A 13,027-nucleotide genomic window follows, 5' to 3' on the forward strand; every position below is an offset into this window, starting at 1 on the left:
CCAAATCGACCACGATCTGCATTCTACTCCCTCCTTCTCATAATATATGTCAAAAAATACTCTTATATTATGAGACGACGGGAGTAGCAGTTAGCTAGATCCGGAGCTCTGGTACGATGTGACGGACGGCGGGGAACAGAACACGTGCGTACCGTGTGCATGTCCTCCTCCCTTCCTGCTTCCCGGTGGTCTGCCTCCACATTTTCTCTAGGAGCTCTTTCTCTAGACTCTTGGCGTTGGACGACGATGATCATCTCCAATCCAAACATCTGCATGCACTCCAAGATGGACGAGTCTATCCGCCTATCCTCGGTTTTCCTATTGCATGGTTGCATACCGCTATATTCTAATATATTTGTGTTCCTCCTCTCGTTACGTTCTCTTGATTTGGAGTTTGCATGGTTGTTGTTTATGCATACTAGTAGAGTGCCTGTGTGTTGCCACGGGCCTAAAAAAATTAAGAACATTCTTTTGTTGATATTGGGTTATTAATAGCATTAGTATGTCTTCCTATTCATTGTGGGTTGGTTGTTACTGATTGCATATCAAATTTCGCACGTATAAAAAAGTTAGCCAATAACATACAAAAAACAATTGAAATCCTCTTCACTTGTAATCTATTTCGATAAAAATGTAATTCACTAACATATACTGTCAGATCTAATGTAGAAAATAAAGAAAGTGGTACAAAAACATAGAACTCGATATTGTGCATTACAAATGATAGGTGGCACATGGATGGCTTTTTATGCTTAAGACCAATCATCCCATGAAAAAATACAGGCTGCGACACATACCTAACCATTTAGAACCATGTCATCACAAAATATTTTAACATTCCCCCATCTACTATTCAAAGCTTGGACAGGCCCTATCTACTTTTCTTGGCTCAGAAGGACTAAGGCCCCTCCAACTGCACTCAACTTCTAGTATATCTCTTCTTTGAAGGCCATGGGAACAGTCATTCAGTAAGATCATTCGTGATCATAAATGGCAATTATAATAACTTTGCATATAATTTTTTACAGTAGGCTTTTAACCTAGTGTTTTCCTAAAAAAAGATACTTAAGTGAATAAAGCATTGCTCGAGATAACATTGTGAGTTGGTTCGTGCTAAGATCATGCGAACTTTCACAAGGATGTCGACAACGACCACCTCATCTAGTAGATTCTTAAGGAAAAATATCCTATTCTACACATATACCAAACCTATATTATTTTTTAGTATTAATTAAGGCTTGAGATTCAACTTTGGCTTATATTTTGTTCAATCTGTAATTCCGTATACATGGAAGAATATTGCATTTACAAATCAGAACTTTCTCATTATTAGCAGCAAATATTTTCCGTACAAAATTAAACAGGTCAAACTCTCGGCATGAAATTATGTGTTCGGTCTTGCTTTATTCAGCAAGCTACCATCGACCATATTGAAGTCCATAACAAAAAGACACAAACTATCATGTTCAGCTGAAAAACAACAAAGTGAAGTTTATGGATAGACGATATTTCTCATTGCAATTAATGCCACTAAATTTATTGATCCATCAAAATCATGCATAATTACAAAATAAAATTAATCTGAGTTGAGAGGAATAAGGAAGGATCAAACGAAAGAATGAATGGATCACGCACATACCGTTCATAAGTTCTCTCTGGTTGGAAATGGAACCCAGTACGTGTCGGTGTCGCTGCAGCATCCTTCTCTTCGGTGCCGAGGAGCCCCATTTGTCCATTACCTCCGGTGCCACCCTCAACATCTTCTATAACATGTCCGCTTCCACCACTGACATCTTCTTCGCCAGCTCAGTCACGAAGCCCTGTCCACCATGTTTCATTTTGTATTACATTACTCTCACATATGACACATAGTACTATTCAACCATGCATATCAATGAAAATATCGGAATGGATCTGTAGTACAACAATAACTACACACTTTTTCCAGAGTGACTTATATGCTTGCTACAACTATCTTCTACACACCACCCTTGTAGCAGAATCGGTTGCGGTCTCAGGTTTCTTCTCCCACTAACCACCTGTGTCAGAATTTTGTTGTGGTTATTTTGAATAGTTGTCGATGTCTGCCTCTCTTGAGACTTGTGCGTGAGAAGAGGCTACCCCATTGAACACGCATTGTTATACGCCAGGCAAGAAATCTCCACACTGCACCATGCACCCCCGACCACAATGTCAAGTCCATGATCAAAATTAAGAAGTGTTCTTGGCTTCCAGCCTTGGCCAAAAACTGCCACCAGAACGCCATGTGGTCTCTCAAGAGGCGGGAAAGATTCTGGGGAAGCACCAGGACATACCTTGTACAACTCGGTGGTCGTGGTGGGTGGCGTTGATCTCGTCGCCCCCTAGCAATGGCTCCATGGAGGGTTAGGGATTTTTTGGAGCGTGCTTTTCCATTGGATGAGATGTGTGCCTCCCTCCGGTGAGCTTGCAACAATGCGCTCGTGACCATCATCCTCCACGTGTCATTGCCACATGAAATTGAATGAAGAAACAGTAAGCATACTGCTTCATGAAAAATCAAATACTATTGCAACTAAATATATAACACATTAATGAGAGTTTTGAGGTTCTTGTGTGTATAGTCAGCCGGCAATAAGGTACAAATATGTTCTTCTTTCATCAGTTTTATGTTTGTAGCACCGACAATACTTTTAAGCCACTGACTATTATAATCTATGAGAGAAACCTCCTGAGCAAACAAACTCGAGCCATGTGAGTCTTTTTTTTGCAAGAAACCATGTAAAGTCCATTGATATTTGATAGATGAAAAATTGGAAACTAAACATTAACATATTCTAGGGGACCAACACAAGTGAGATATGTGGCCAGTGGTAAAGAATATTTACCACACTCACAACATAAACAAAATTGTTCAACCTGATGTAACAGGAAATTATCGGCGTGGACGAGGTCTGTTCAAATTTTCCTAAAGCACAAATTCAAAGTCCTAGTATACTGCTTACTGGAGAAATCATAATATTAGATTATTCTATAATTAAGGCATGTAAAGGTTGGAACACGCTGAATAAATGTCACTTTAAACAAATAGCCTTGGAGCTCAACACCTAATTTTTATAGACTTACAGTGCAAGTATGCATTGGTAGATAGAAACGTATTACTGTTGTATGTTATTTGTGGACAGTATAATTATGCAGTGCACAAGCAAGACGTGAAGACAAAATATTATTTTTCTAGAGCATTTTTAAGTGCCACATACACCATCCCGACCAAAACCCTTAAAACAAATAAATCTGAACTAATCAGCCTGTGTGTTGCACCTGGGGTATAAGTATGCTAACGCTTGAATTTTAATTGTCTGAAACATACATCTTTGTTAGCTAGATCAGGAAGGCTAAGGTTTTCAACAATTCCAATCTGCAAGCACAATCAGACCTCATAGCCTACAAAAAGAAATAAAAGTCAATCTAACCATTGGCAAGAACTCGTGATTGCAGCTTTGAGAGAGATCTAGTCCATTTGTAATTTGGCTAGAAATAAAATCAATCAAACAGGAAAACATCACTTCAGGCTGGGAATGCACTACATCTTGGTATAAACATGCTTTTTGTTTGTATTCCAGGCTCTAAGTTTGTATTGAGAAAATAAATTTAGAAATATGAACCTCAATATTTACATGAGGATTATGCTCTTTTGCTGGACATGACTCTTTTTCAGAAGAAAAAAACATGTGTGCATTATTTCAGTAATATACATGAAAGGAAAAATTGCAAAATGATACAAGTAATCCCAACGAACTGGTGTAGTCTGGACCAAGCATGTCATTTCTAATGTTTTTGTAGACCTTGAACTGATCATTCTTTCAGAAGTATTCAAGACCTCTTCCCAAAGCTGCACTCTCTCCTCCATGAAACATATTTCCTTCTCTAACTACGCACATAAGCAAACAATACCAACTATAACATATAATTGCAAAAACATATCTACCAACGTAACATATCTACTAACGTAAAATGTAACACTGATTATTAGTAAAATACAATTACCTGGACCTAACTTTGCCACACTTAGACCTAGTGACTCCAGAGTAGGTATTGTCCCCCACCCTCCAATCTCATCCACCATGAAAAATAGGGGGCGACCTGACCGAAGGCGACAACTTGCTTCAGCTCCAAACGGAGGACTTGGACTCGACTACGTGGCGGAAACACTTTATGAACAATAGCCACCAATATTACAATTTACCGACCAATCAAAATGAATGGAGCTCCTAACTTTCTAAACAGTGTGTATACCTCTGTAAAGTTGCTCACAGGGAATGGAGATCATCAAAATGGTACATTGTTGGTCCCCATATGAGATGGAGCTTTGGGCTAGAATGTTTATTCTGGTTAGAAGATCCTCCTCGAGGAAAACCTAACTTCTCAAAGCCTCTCCGAATGAGGTGCTCGACGAGAAAGTTCTTGAAGTTCGGGTCTCTGGGATGAGTCGGCATATGCACTTCTCATGGTGCAGGTGTGCACCTCGTCCTGCAACCTATGTGGCAACAAAGAAAGAAAGAACAAAACACATCAGCCTATCCACCCATACAAGAGGGACCAAAAGGCACCCTAAACCCTAACACTGACGGCGAGCACCATGCATGGAGGGAGATGAAGACAAGAGGGTGGTGGTACTAACCATATGTTTGGATGTTGCGCATCCTTGAAGAGGGAGATCTCACAGATGGCGATGGAATTGATGCATAGTCCTCCTGCTCGGAGCAAATCGAGCATGATCATAGTGGTCCTTTCCATGTACACACCCATACGTGCCCTCCTGGTCGCCTCTACTTCTGTAGAAACCAGGAGCACACTGACCGGCGTCGACATATGGGAAGAGGGGCGGACCAACCCTGGAGGCAATAACAGGGACGGTGGCTGCCACCCATACAGGCAGGCATCCCAAATAATTTACTGGTTGCATATATAAGACCTGAGATATGACAGGTCAGTGGATATGAGATACACATATGTGGATTGGATATGAGAAATGCGGATGTGGACGGCGATTTTTGAGGACTGGCCGGACAGTGCTCGCAGACACATCCGCAGGGCGTTTGAGTCACCCGGATTTGCCACTCCAGCTGTAGGTGCTTTAAGGCACCTCAAGTTTCCAGCTTGGCATACAAAGTGATCATAGTCTAAAATTTTCAAGCCTTGCAGTATCATTATCCTTGTTGAATCAAATTAGGCATTGTATAATAACATGAAGAAAAAATTGCTTAGTTATTATGATAATCTTGCTTGTACAGATATGATAGCCAGGATAATCACCTAGGTGTTTTCATTTTTGAAAGCAAAATTATATCAAGTACTTGTCATATGATCTTTAGGATGAGGATATGAATAAGTTAACATCCAATATCTCTGCAAAATCACTGTTATACAGAGCACTGAATTAGCTAAAACGAGGAAGATCTCAAGATTTCACAAAGCTTATACAGTTGGAAAATATGGCCAGATAACCAATCATCTGGAGATGTCTCGTAATCAGTAAAACCAGGCACAAGCATAGTTGCAAAAAGTCCAAATATATCCGCACCTTGGAGAAGAATGACCAAACCATCACCTACTGGATGAACACATTTTGTGGTACATACCAAATAAAAATATTCCTTATTCAATTTTTAAGGCAATACTAATGTGTATAGTCACAAAAACATATAATGCTTTCAACTTTCAGCTTCCTTTCTCTGTTTCTTACATTGCATGTGTATCTCATTCCTACATTTGTGTCATTGGCAGAAGATCACTATGAACGAGCTCTGCTCAATTAAGCATACAAAAACAATGAATTTCTAAAACCATAGAAAGTGGAATCAACTAAAATAAAAGTTTGGTTGAAGTTGCCAAGGACAATACTGGTAAGCAGATGCATAGGTTGCAGCATATTTTCAATAAATGATGGTCACACCAGCTTAATTACTCATAGTGCATTGCTATCAGTAAAAATATGCTACATTTGTGTCTGCTGAAGCACTTAATAACACCAGAATGAACTGTTCAGTGATATCTCCGAAGCTCGCATTAAACCCAACACCAAACATGTTTGCTCTAGTTGAATGAACATGGTAGGAAAAATAATAACTGGGATCATGCGTTGTATTCTTACTGACCATTGACTGTACCACTTGATGCACATGTCATGGCTGCAGTTGGGCAAGCATTCTTCATCTATTTCAGTATTGATCTTGGAGGCCGGCCTCTTGCTCTCTTCTTGTACTTCTTCGAGCAAATAACCCTCTACCTCCTGTCGTCGGAGTTGCTGGTCCCCTGTTCCAGTTACATGAGGGAAGGAAATATCACAGTTGTAGTAGATAAACAGTGGGGATTTTTCAGTATCACATATCCAAACCACAAATGCTTTTTTGTCCTGTTTTTCTACATTCTGCAGGATGTTTGTTTAGTTACCATAGAACTCCCTGATGTTGGCTTCCCTTTTTTGGGTGGACATGGTAGTGGTTCCTTCCAGCTAAACATGCCGAAACAATGTAATCAGAGGATGGATTTCACGAGAACACAAGTAGTCACCAGAATATGCCTGTCAGGGAGTCTCGCCAGTGCCCCAGCGCACACACCGGCCGTCTCGCTGCACTGAACTGCTGCCGCCACTGACAGCGCGTTGTTACAAAAAAAATGTATGGCCAGATAACTAAACCAAATAAAATATTTTAGATGTGTCATTATCAGTACAAACTCATATGCCCTGCTCCCTTTTATCTTCCACGCACAACAACAGCAACAAGTACAGATGCACACATTAGACAATGCAGAAAATTCTGAAGATAAGTACTTAGTATATAATTATGTGTTCTAGCATCAATCATAACATGGCTACCCATACATACATTTTATAATTTATCTATTGCTGAGAATGGCAGGAGAAGAATAAAATAAAGCTTACTTATAAAAACAAACCTCCATTTCCAGACCTTATCCTTAACCAAATATGCCAACAATTTCTCAGTGCTAGCGTCTCCACAAAAGATGTAATTTCACACCGCTAATACTACTTCTATAACTGACTAAGATAGTTACCAATTTACACAAAGTCCCCAAGAGAGCGGGCATCCTGAAGGGAGAGGTCGAAGCCTTCCTTGGGGCTTTGGCAATGTGGGCAGACGCGAGATTTAGAGCTTAGATAATGTGGGCAGTTGGAATTGTATCTCTTTACCCCCATCCCCTCCTTTAATATTGTATGCACACTCGTGTGTATTCGAGGAAAAAAATTAACAACCATGTGTGCATTTGTAGTATCACTCAGAGTTAGTGCATGCCTGAATCAATGTGTACATTTGCTAAAGCTCTATAGATGCAGAGACAAACAACATAAGGAACAGAGCACCATTTGCTAAAGCTCTATAGATGCAGAGACAAACAACATAAGGAACAGAGCACCATCAATGATCTAGCAGTACTCACGGCCGGCAAATCCAATATATTAATTTCACACAGCCACCCACCCTACATTACTTTTCAATTCAGCAATTTCAAGCATGCCAGACACAAGAAAAAAAGTTTTTGTGAACACACCTCTTTGTCCACCATGGCGCTTGTGGGTTCATCTTTCCGGTGGACAGCTCAGGCAGCTAGAGCTAGGTCTCCCATCTTCCATCCATGTCTGCATGTTGCTTCCCCACAGATCTGCGCGTCTGTGCTCACGGATCACACCCACGGTTCTTCCGCTGCCCCTAGAGACGCCGCGACAGAGTGAATTGTAATAGCTTGAGTTAACTGAACTGCAACAAAAGAATGGTTGGTTTCAGACTGACAGTTAAGCCAACTGATTGTTCCTAAATCTTGAACTGAAGATATTTTCTAACAACTGAACTGAAGTTGGTGCTGTTAGAAGAAACTTCAATTTTTTTTAATAACTTCAACTTGTTACAACAGAAATTATAACAACAGTTTAGCTTATTGTATTGTCAAGTCACTACTGCCTGTTATGTTCTTGGCACTTTCTGGTTCTAGGTGTGCTACCGAATCTGTATGTTCTCGTGTAGATAAAAAATCCGCCGTTGTGTCATTTAGTCATGAGAAAAATCATAACAATCCTTTTACTCTCTTAAGATTGATTACCCATCAAAATTCTTAGCACATAAGTACCTACTGTGTATGCTCTCAAAAACTGAAGCCGGTCATCGAAAAATCATCAGAGATACACACTAAAAGGGACAACGAAAACAAGCACCAATTGGCATAGATATTTGACGCACCTCTGCCTTTGAACTGCATGTTTGTGGCGCACACGTACGACGCCCATCGGAAGTTTGGCGAAGTTCCTATAGGCATAGGGGAAGCAAATAGTAAGCCCAATTTGAGCGATTTCAAGAGGAAATTCATCGTCTCTTTCTTTTTCTGATGGAGCGAGACTCAAAAGAACAAAATCTTGCACTCACTGTGTCACGAGGTCGTGCGTGGATGCCATCTGCGGCGACCAACGCATCCACCTCCGGAAGCGCCGCGCCCGGAGCGTGCCCATGTAGGCGGCCGCGTCGAAGCCCGCGTCCCTGCTGGCGTCGAGCGCGAGGGAGACGACGAGCTCGCCCCCGCCCTCCATCCAGATCCGCCAGAGAGATCGGGCCCTGACCACAACACCACGACTTCAGCAAGAGGTAGGCAGAAGATGGGGCGCGGATCTGGATCGGGGAGAGGGCGGCGGCGCTCGACGGGGATGGAGGAACGAGAGGTAGGGAGGGTTCGACATAGGGTCTCCCTCCGCCAGATCTGATAAGGGGAATTCCTTGTGAGGTCCGTGGCTGCGAGATCGCCCCTCCGCTGTCAGGTCCGCGGCGGCGAGAGGAGAGTGCGTCGAGGGGATTTAGAGGAGCGTACGTTTTTTTAGTGCGTGGGTAATGGAAGGATGGCAAAAAAAAACCAGTAAAAAAACGGACGAAAATGGTGGGATGAAAATTAAACCCGGAACGCAACCTACCAACTGAGACATTAGAAGTAGAGATTTTCATGACAAAGATGAACGTCACACGCACATTATTTCTACTAGTACTTATCCTCACTGTCTAATCTCAATTCACAGAGCCTAATCTTACCGACGCCAATCAAATGAAACTGTGCGCAAATTAAGAAACAACACTCAAGGGCGTGCAACAACCACAACAAACAAACACGGCAATGACACGATGAAGTGATGCTCATGTGCTTGGAGCGTCGTTGGCACCTGCCTACCTACCCAAGAGGCAATCCTCGTGTCACCATCCTCACACTTGCACAGAGGTTGGGAGCTGAATCATGACCTCCATTAATCTCGGCAACCATCAAAATACAGTGCACAGGGACATGCACGATGGGCTCATACACACGAATAATGGGAGCTAGAGAAGCTGACAAGAGAAGGGTGGTTGCTATATTAAAATAGCGGGACGAAAGCCTATTTCGAGCAAAGCTGACAAAAGGAAATCAGACATTTCAAAACAGTGAATATTGTCCAGCAAAAGAAAAGGATTAAATATTGGCCTAAAACACACGTAGCTGCCAAACAATTACTCAGTTTTTTCGAAATTTCTAGCAATACAAATTTGGGTGTTTTTTTTAAAATCATTTGATGGTCAAGCCTACAAATAGCCAGCCACCATACATGGAATATAATTTCCTGTTACCCCACAAAAAAGAATATAATTTCATGTTAGAGAAAAGTTAAGGGCGTGGCTAGATCTCAATCGATTGAGACTTAACCAAGTTTCAGTCAAGTGACACAATATATACAAATAAGAAACAAACAATTTTAAAAAATTACACGGATCTTCAAGTAAGATCTCATGAATACAATATAGACTGAAACTTCGTTAAGTCTCAGTAGACCGACATTTAGCAATTCAGAAAAGTTAACTCTAGCTGGTGATGCCATTTGTATCCAGTTATATATTTTTTTTTACCTCCTAACAGCTCGAGTATATACCACTCGACACCACAACAAGTATGAACACTTGATTATTCCACACGATCCCGATCGATTCCCGACAGCTAAGTATATATGCATATTTCAGATTATCAATATCGGCACATATAAACTATGTATCCACGCATGCAAATACGCAACCGCCGGGGCCGGATACCATGACGGATGCTTATAACGCCGTATTTTAGTCCAATCAAGGATAACAAACTAACAAAATGTGGACCGATCGGCATGGAATGGGCATGAGGAGGAAGCAACGTGGGGCGTTGGTTGCTTTCGGGTACCTACCCAACGGCCCAAAAATGGCGACCTGGCTAGTGATCCATGTAATAAAAGACGGTGGGTAGGTAGGCACCAGAAAAGGACCCCGCGTATATATACATTCTCTCCTCTCCGGCTATGTAGGCTGCGGCATATGCATGTACCGTACAGGTATACTATACAGTATACTCGTATAGTACAGCCCCTGAGTTGCTAGGAAACGTTAATTTATGCGTGTCAACGCCTTCACAGAGCAGCCGGGCATAGTTTGATTTTTCTTTTTCATGTTATGCTGGGCTGCACGTCTGCAAGTAGCCAGTAGATTATCTTATACAGTAGTGTTCGTGTGGAAGCAACGGCGGAGGCCAGCTGCTAGGAATACGACGGCATGCTTTGCATAAGAGAAATGAAATGGCTATGGAGTCATACAAAAGGATAACTGCACAAGATGCATAAACCGGCTTGGTACATGCTTGCATCATGGAGGAAGAGCCATATTCTTCTTCTCCACGGCACTAGTTCAACTTGATACATCATGGAGAAGGGTGACTTGATGTAACCTGCCAATCGTCTCTGATTTTGGGAGCATAATGATATGCGGTGCCTTCTCTAAATGTCTTTCATTCGTGCTATACATCAACATTATATATATGACTTTGCGTGTCAACTGTTTGGAGGTCATAGGATACATAGATGGATGGAACCGAAATTGGCATCTCTTCCTCTTGTCTTTTCTTTCTCTCAACAGAAACCCTCCCATTTTTTGAAATAGCATTTATTCTTTGACTAGATATTATCATGCAACTCTCACGAAAAAAAGAGAAATTACCACACTTTTAGTGCACTCCGTTATCAACGAAAAGGTTTACCCGCAAATCCACGAAATGATGATGCACATGGCAATAAGTTTACTACAGAAATTACCGAAAATAGCACATGAGATGACAACAATTGATTCACAAAAGATAAACCAAGACAAGATGACAAACATTTGACATGTTATGCGCATGCCTCTACAGAATAACACAACAACAAGGTGAAAATATTTTGTTTAGTGACTTGATGTACTTGCCAACCATTTCTGATTTTTCAAAGCATCGTGTGATGACTTCTTTGCACGTCTTTCACTGTTCATAATAATATGTATCAACATATATATATATATATATATACATACATATATATATATATATATATATATATATATATATATATATATATATATATATGACTTTGTGCGTCAACTGTTTCAAGGTCATAGGATATTTGGACGGAGTACAAATGACAACCCTACCCTTCTCCCCTTTTCTCTCTTCTTTTTCTGAAATAGCGTTTTCTTTTCTGACTGAGATTACCATCACACAGCTCTCAACAAAAACAGAGAGGAACAACTATCACATATTTATTAGATAATATAAGCTTTGCCCCATTTTTTTGAAAAGGAGGAAGACCCGCGGCCTCTGCATCTGGATGATGCATGCAGTCACTTTATTAATTATTCACAAAGACCTTACAAAGTAGTACATCAATGAGTCTGAAGCCACCATCTTGGCAATGTCTGTCGCTACATCTACTCACTTGATGAAGGGGTGCCGATAGTCCGAGTCTAATACCGAACAGACCTCACACCTAAGCCTAACATCTAAAGCCGAAGAAAAGCTTTGCTCGCAACCTTAGGAAAAAAACACCCAAAAATTACACTTCACAATAAGTTGAGGTGCGAAAAAATGCTTACATCAAATTATGAAGATTCCTCTGCTGAAGAAATGTTGGGTTTCTTGGGGCATCTCCAGCCGCGCCCCTAACAGGCCCTCCCCAGGCGATTTTGCCGCGCCGGCGACAAAAAAACGGCCCAGTCGCGTCCCCAGAAACCCGTTTTTCGCCGACTTGGGCCAAAACTGGTGCCGGCGGACCCAGGCCGAACCCGGCGCCCTGGGGGCGCTTGGGGAGCCGGCACAAGCGAAAAAGGCGCGTGGGCCCGCCCTGGCGGCGACCCGAGGGCCTTTTCCCGCCGCTTCTTGACGCTTTTCCCTCGCATCTCTTCCGCTCGCTCACCTTACTTCCGCCATTCCCTCCCTTTCTCCCGCCAAACCCCCTCCAGCTCGCCTTCCAGTCGCCGCCATGCCACCGAAGAAGTACGCCATGCCGCACGCGGCGGCAACCACGACTGGCACCGTGGCCCAGCCGAAGCAGAGGAAGCCGAGGGCGCCGCCATCGAAGCCACCGGGCATGTCGAACGCCGAGTGGAGGGTGGAAGTTCAGCGACGCGACGCAGTCACCAACGACCGGCGGAACAGGGCCATTGCCAAGAAGGCCCGCGACAACGCGGCGCGTGCGGCGGCGTCTTCCTCATCGGTCGACCACACGGGGATGATGAATCTACCCGTCGTCAGCCACGCCCAGTACGCGCCCTGGGGACAGCAAGGCGTCGGATCTCCATGGGGATCATCGTCGCCCGGCTACGCCGATGGCGACGCGCACGGGGGGTTCAACCCAAACGTGACCTTCCTCCATGGCCGCCCCGCGACGCGCACACCCTCGCCCGCCTTCGTCGGCGTGCAGTACCCTCCATACAACTACTCGCCGCCCGCCGCCTACGCGTCCACACCGACGCCCCATCTCCGCAGTGGACCGCTGCCCTTCTCGCACCTCGGCGACACGGACGACACAGGAGCCGACATGGATGACATCATCGCGACAGGATCGACCGCGGCCGCCGCGTCTCCCGGGTTCGCCACCTAGGACGAGGTAGTGGATCTCAGCGGCGACATGGAGGCCGAGCTCGGCTACGTCTATGGCGCACGAAGCGCGGGAACCCGAGGAGGAGGA

At 43.2% G+C, this 13,027-nt stretch overlaps 1 protein-coding gene and 1 long non-coding RNA gene across 4 annotated transcripts; both read right to left on the reverse strand.

Moving 5' to 3' along the window:
• Window positions 1-512: 512 nt before the first annotated feature.
• Window positions 513-4,170, reverse strand: LOC119297794. 3 transcript variants are annotated; one of them, XR_005145738.1, is made up of 4 exons: window positions 4,027-4,170; window positions 2,316-3,423; window positions 1,640-1,820; window positions 513-937 (listed from the first exon to the last, which is right to left on the reverse strand). It is a non-coding gene; the product is annotated as an uncharacterized LOC119297794 (long non-coding RNA). The 3 variants fall into 3 exon arrangements; XR_005145737.1 differs by having other exon boundaries at window positions 513-940; XR_005145736.1 differs by having other exon boundaries at window positions 513-1,820.
• A 771-nt stretch (window positions 4,171-4,941) lies between these two features.
• On the reverse strand, window positions 4,942-8,805 carry LOC119297795. Its single transcript, XM_037575441.1, has 4 exons — window positions 8,421-8,805; window positions 8,238-8,303; window positions 7,555-7,760; window positions 4,942-6,294 (listed from the first exon to the last, which is right to left on the reverse strand). The coding sequence occupies exons 1-3, from the start codon at window positions 8,579-8,581 to the stop codon at window positions 7,583-7,585; spliced, it is 405 nt and encodes a 134-aa protein (XP_037431338.1). The 5' UTR covers window positions 8,582-8,805; the 3' UTR covers window positions 4,942-6,294; window positions 7,555-7,582.
• Between the last annotated feature and the right edge of the window lie 4,222 nt (window positions 8,806-13,027).

The sequence above is a fragment of the Triticum dicoccoides genome, chromosome 5A (genome assembly GCF_002162155.2).
Source record: "Triticum dicoccoides isolate Atlit2015 ecotype Zavitan chromosome 5A, WEW_v2.0, whole genome shotgun sequence".
NCBI lineage: Eukaryota > Viridiplantae > Streptophyta > Magnoliopsida > Poales > Poaceae > Triticum > Triticum dicoccoides.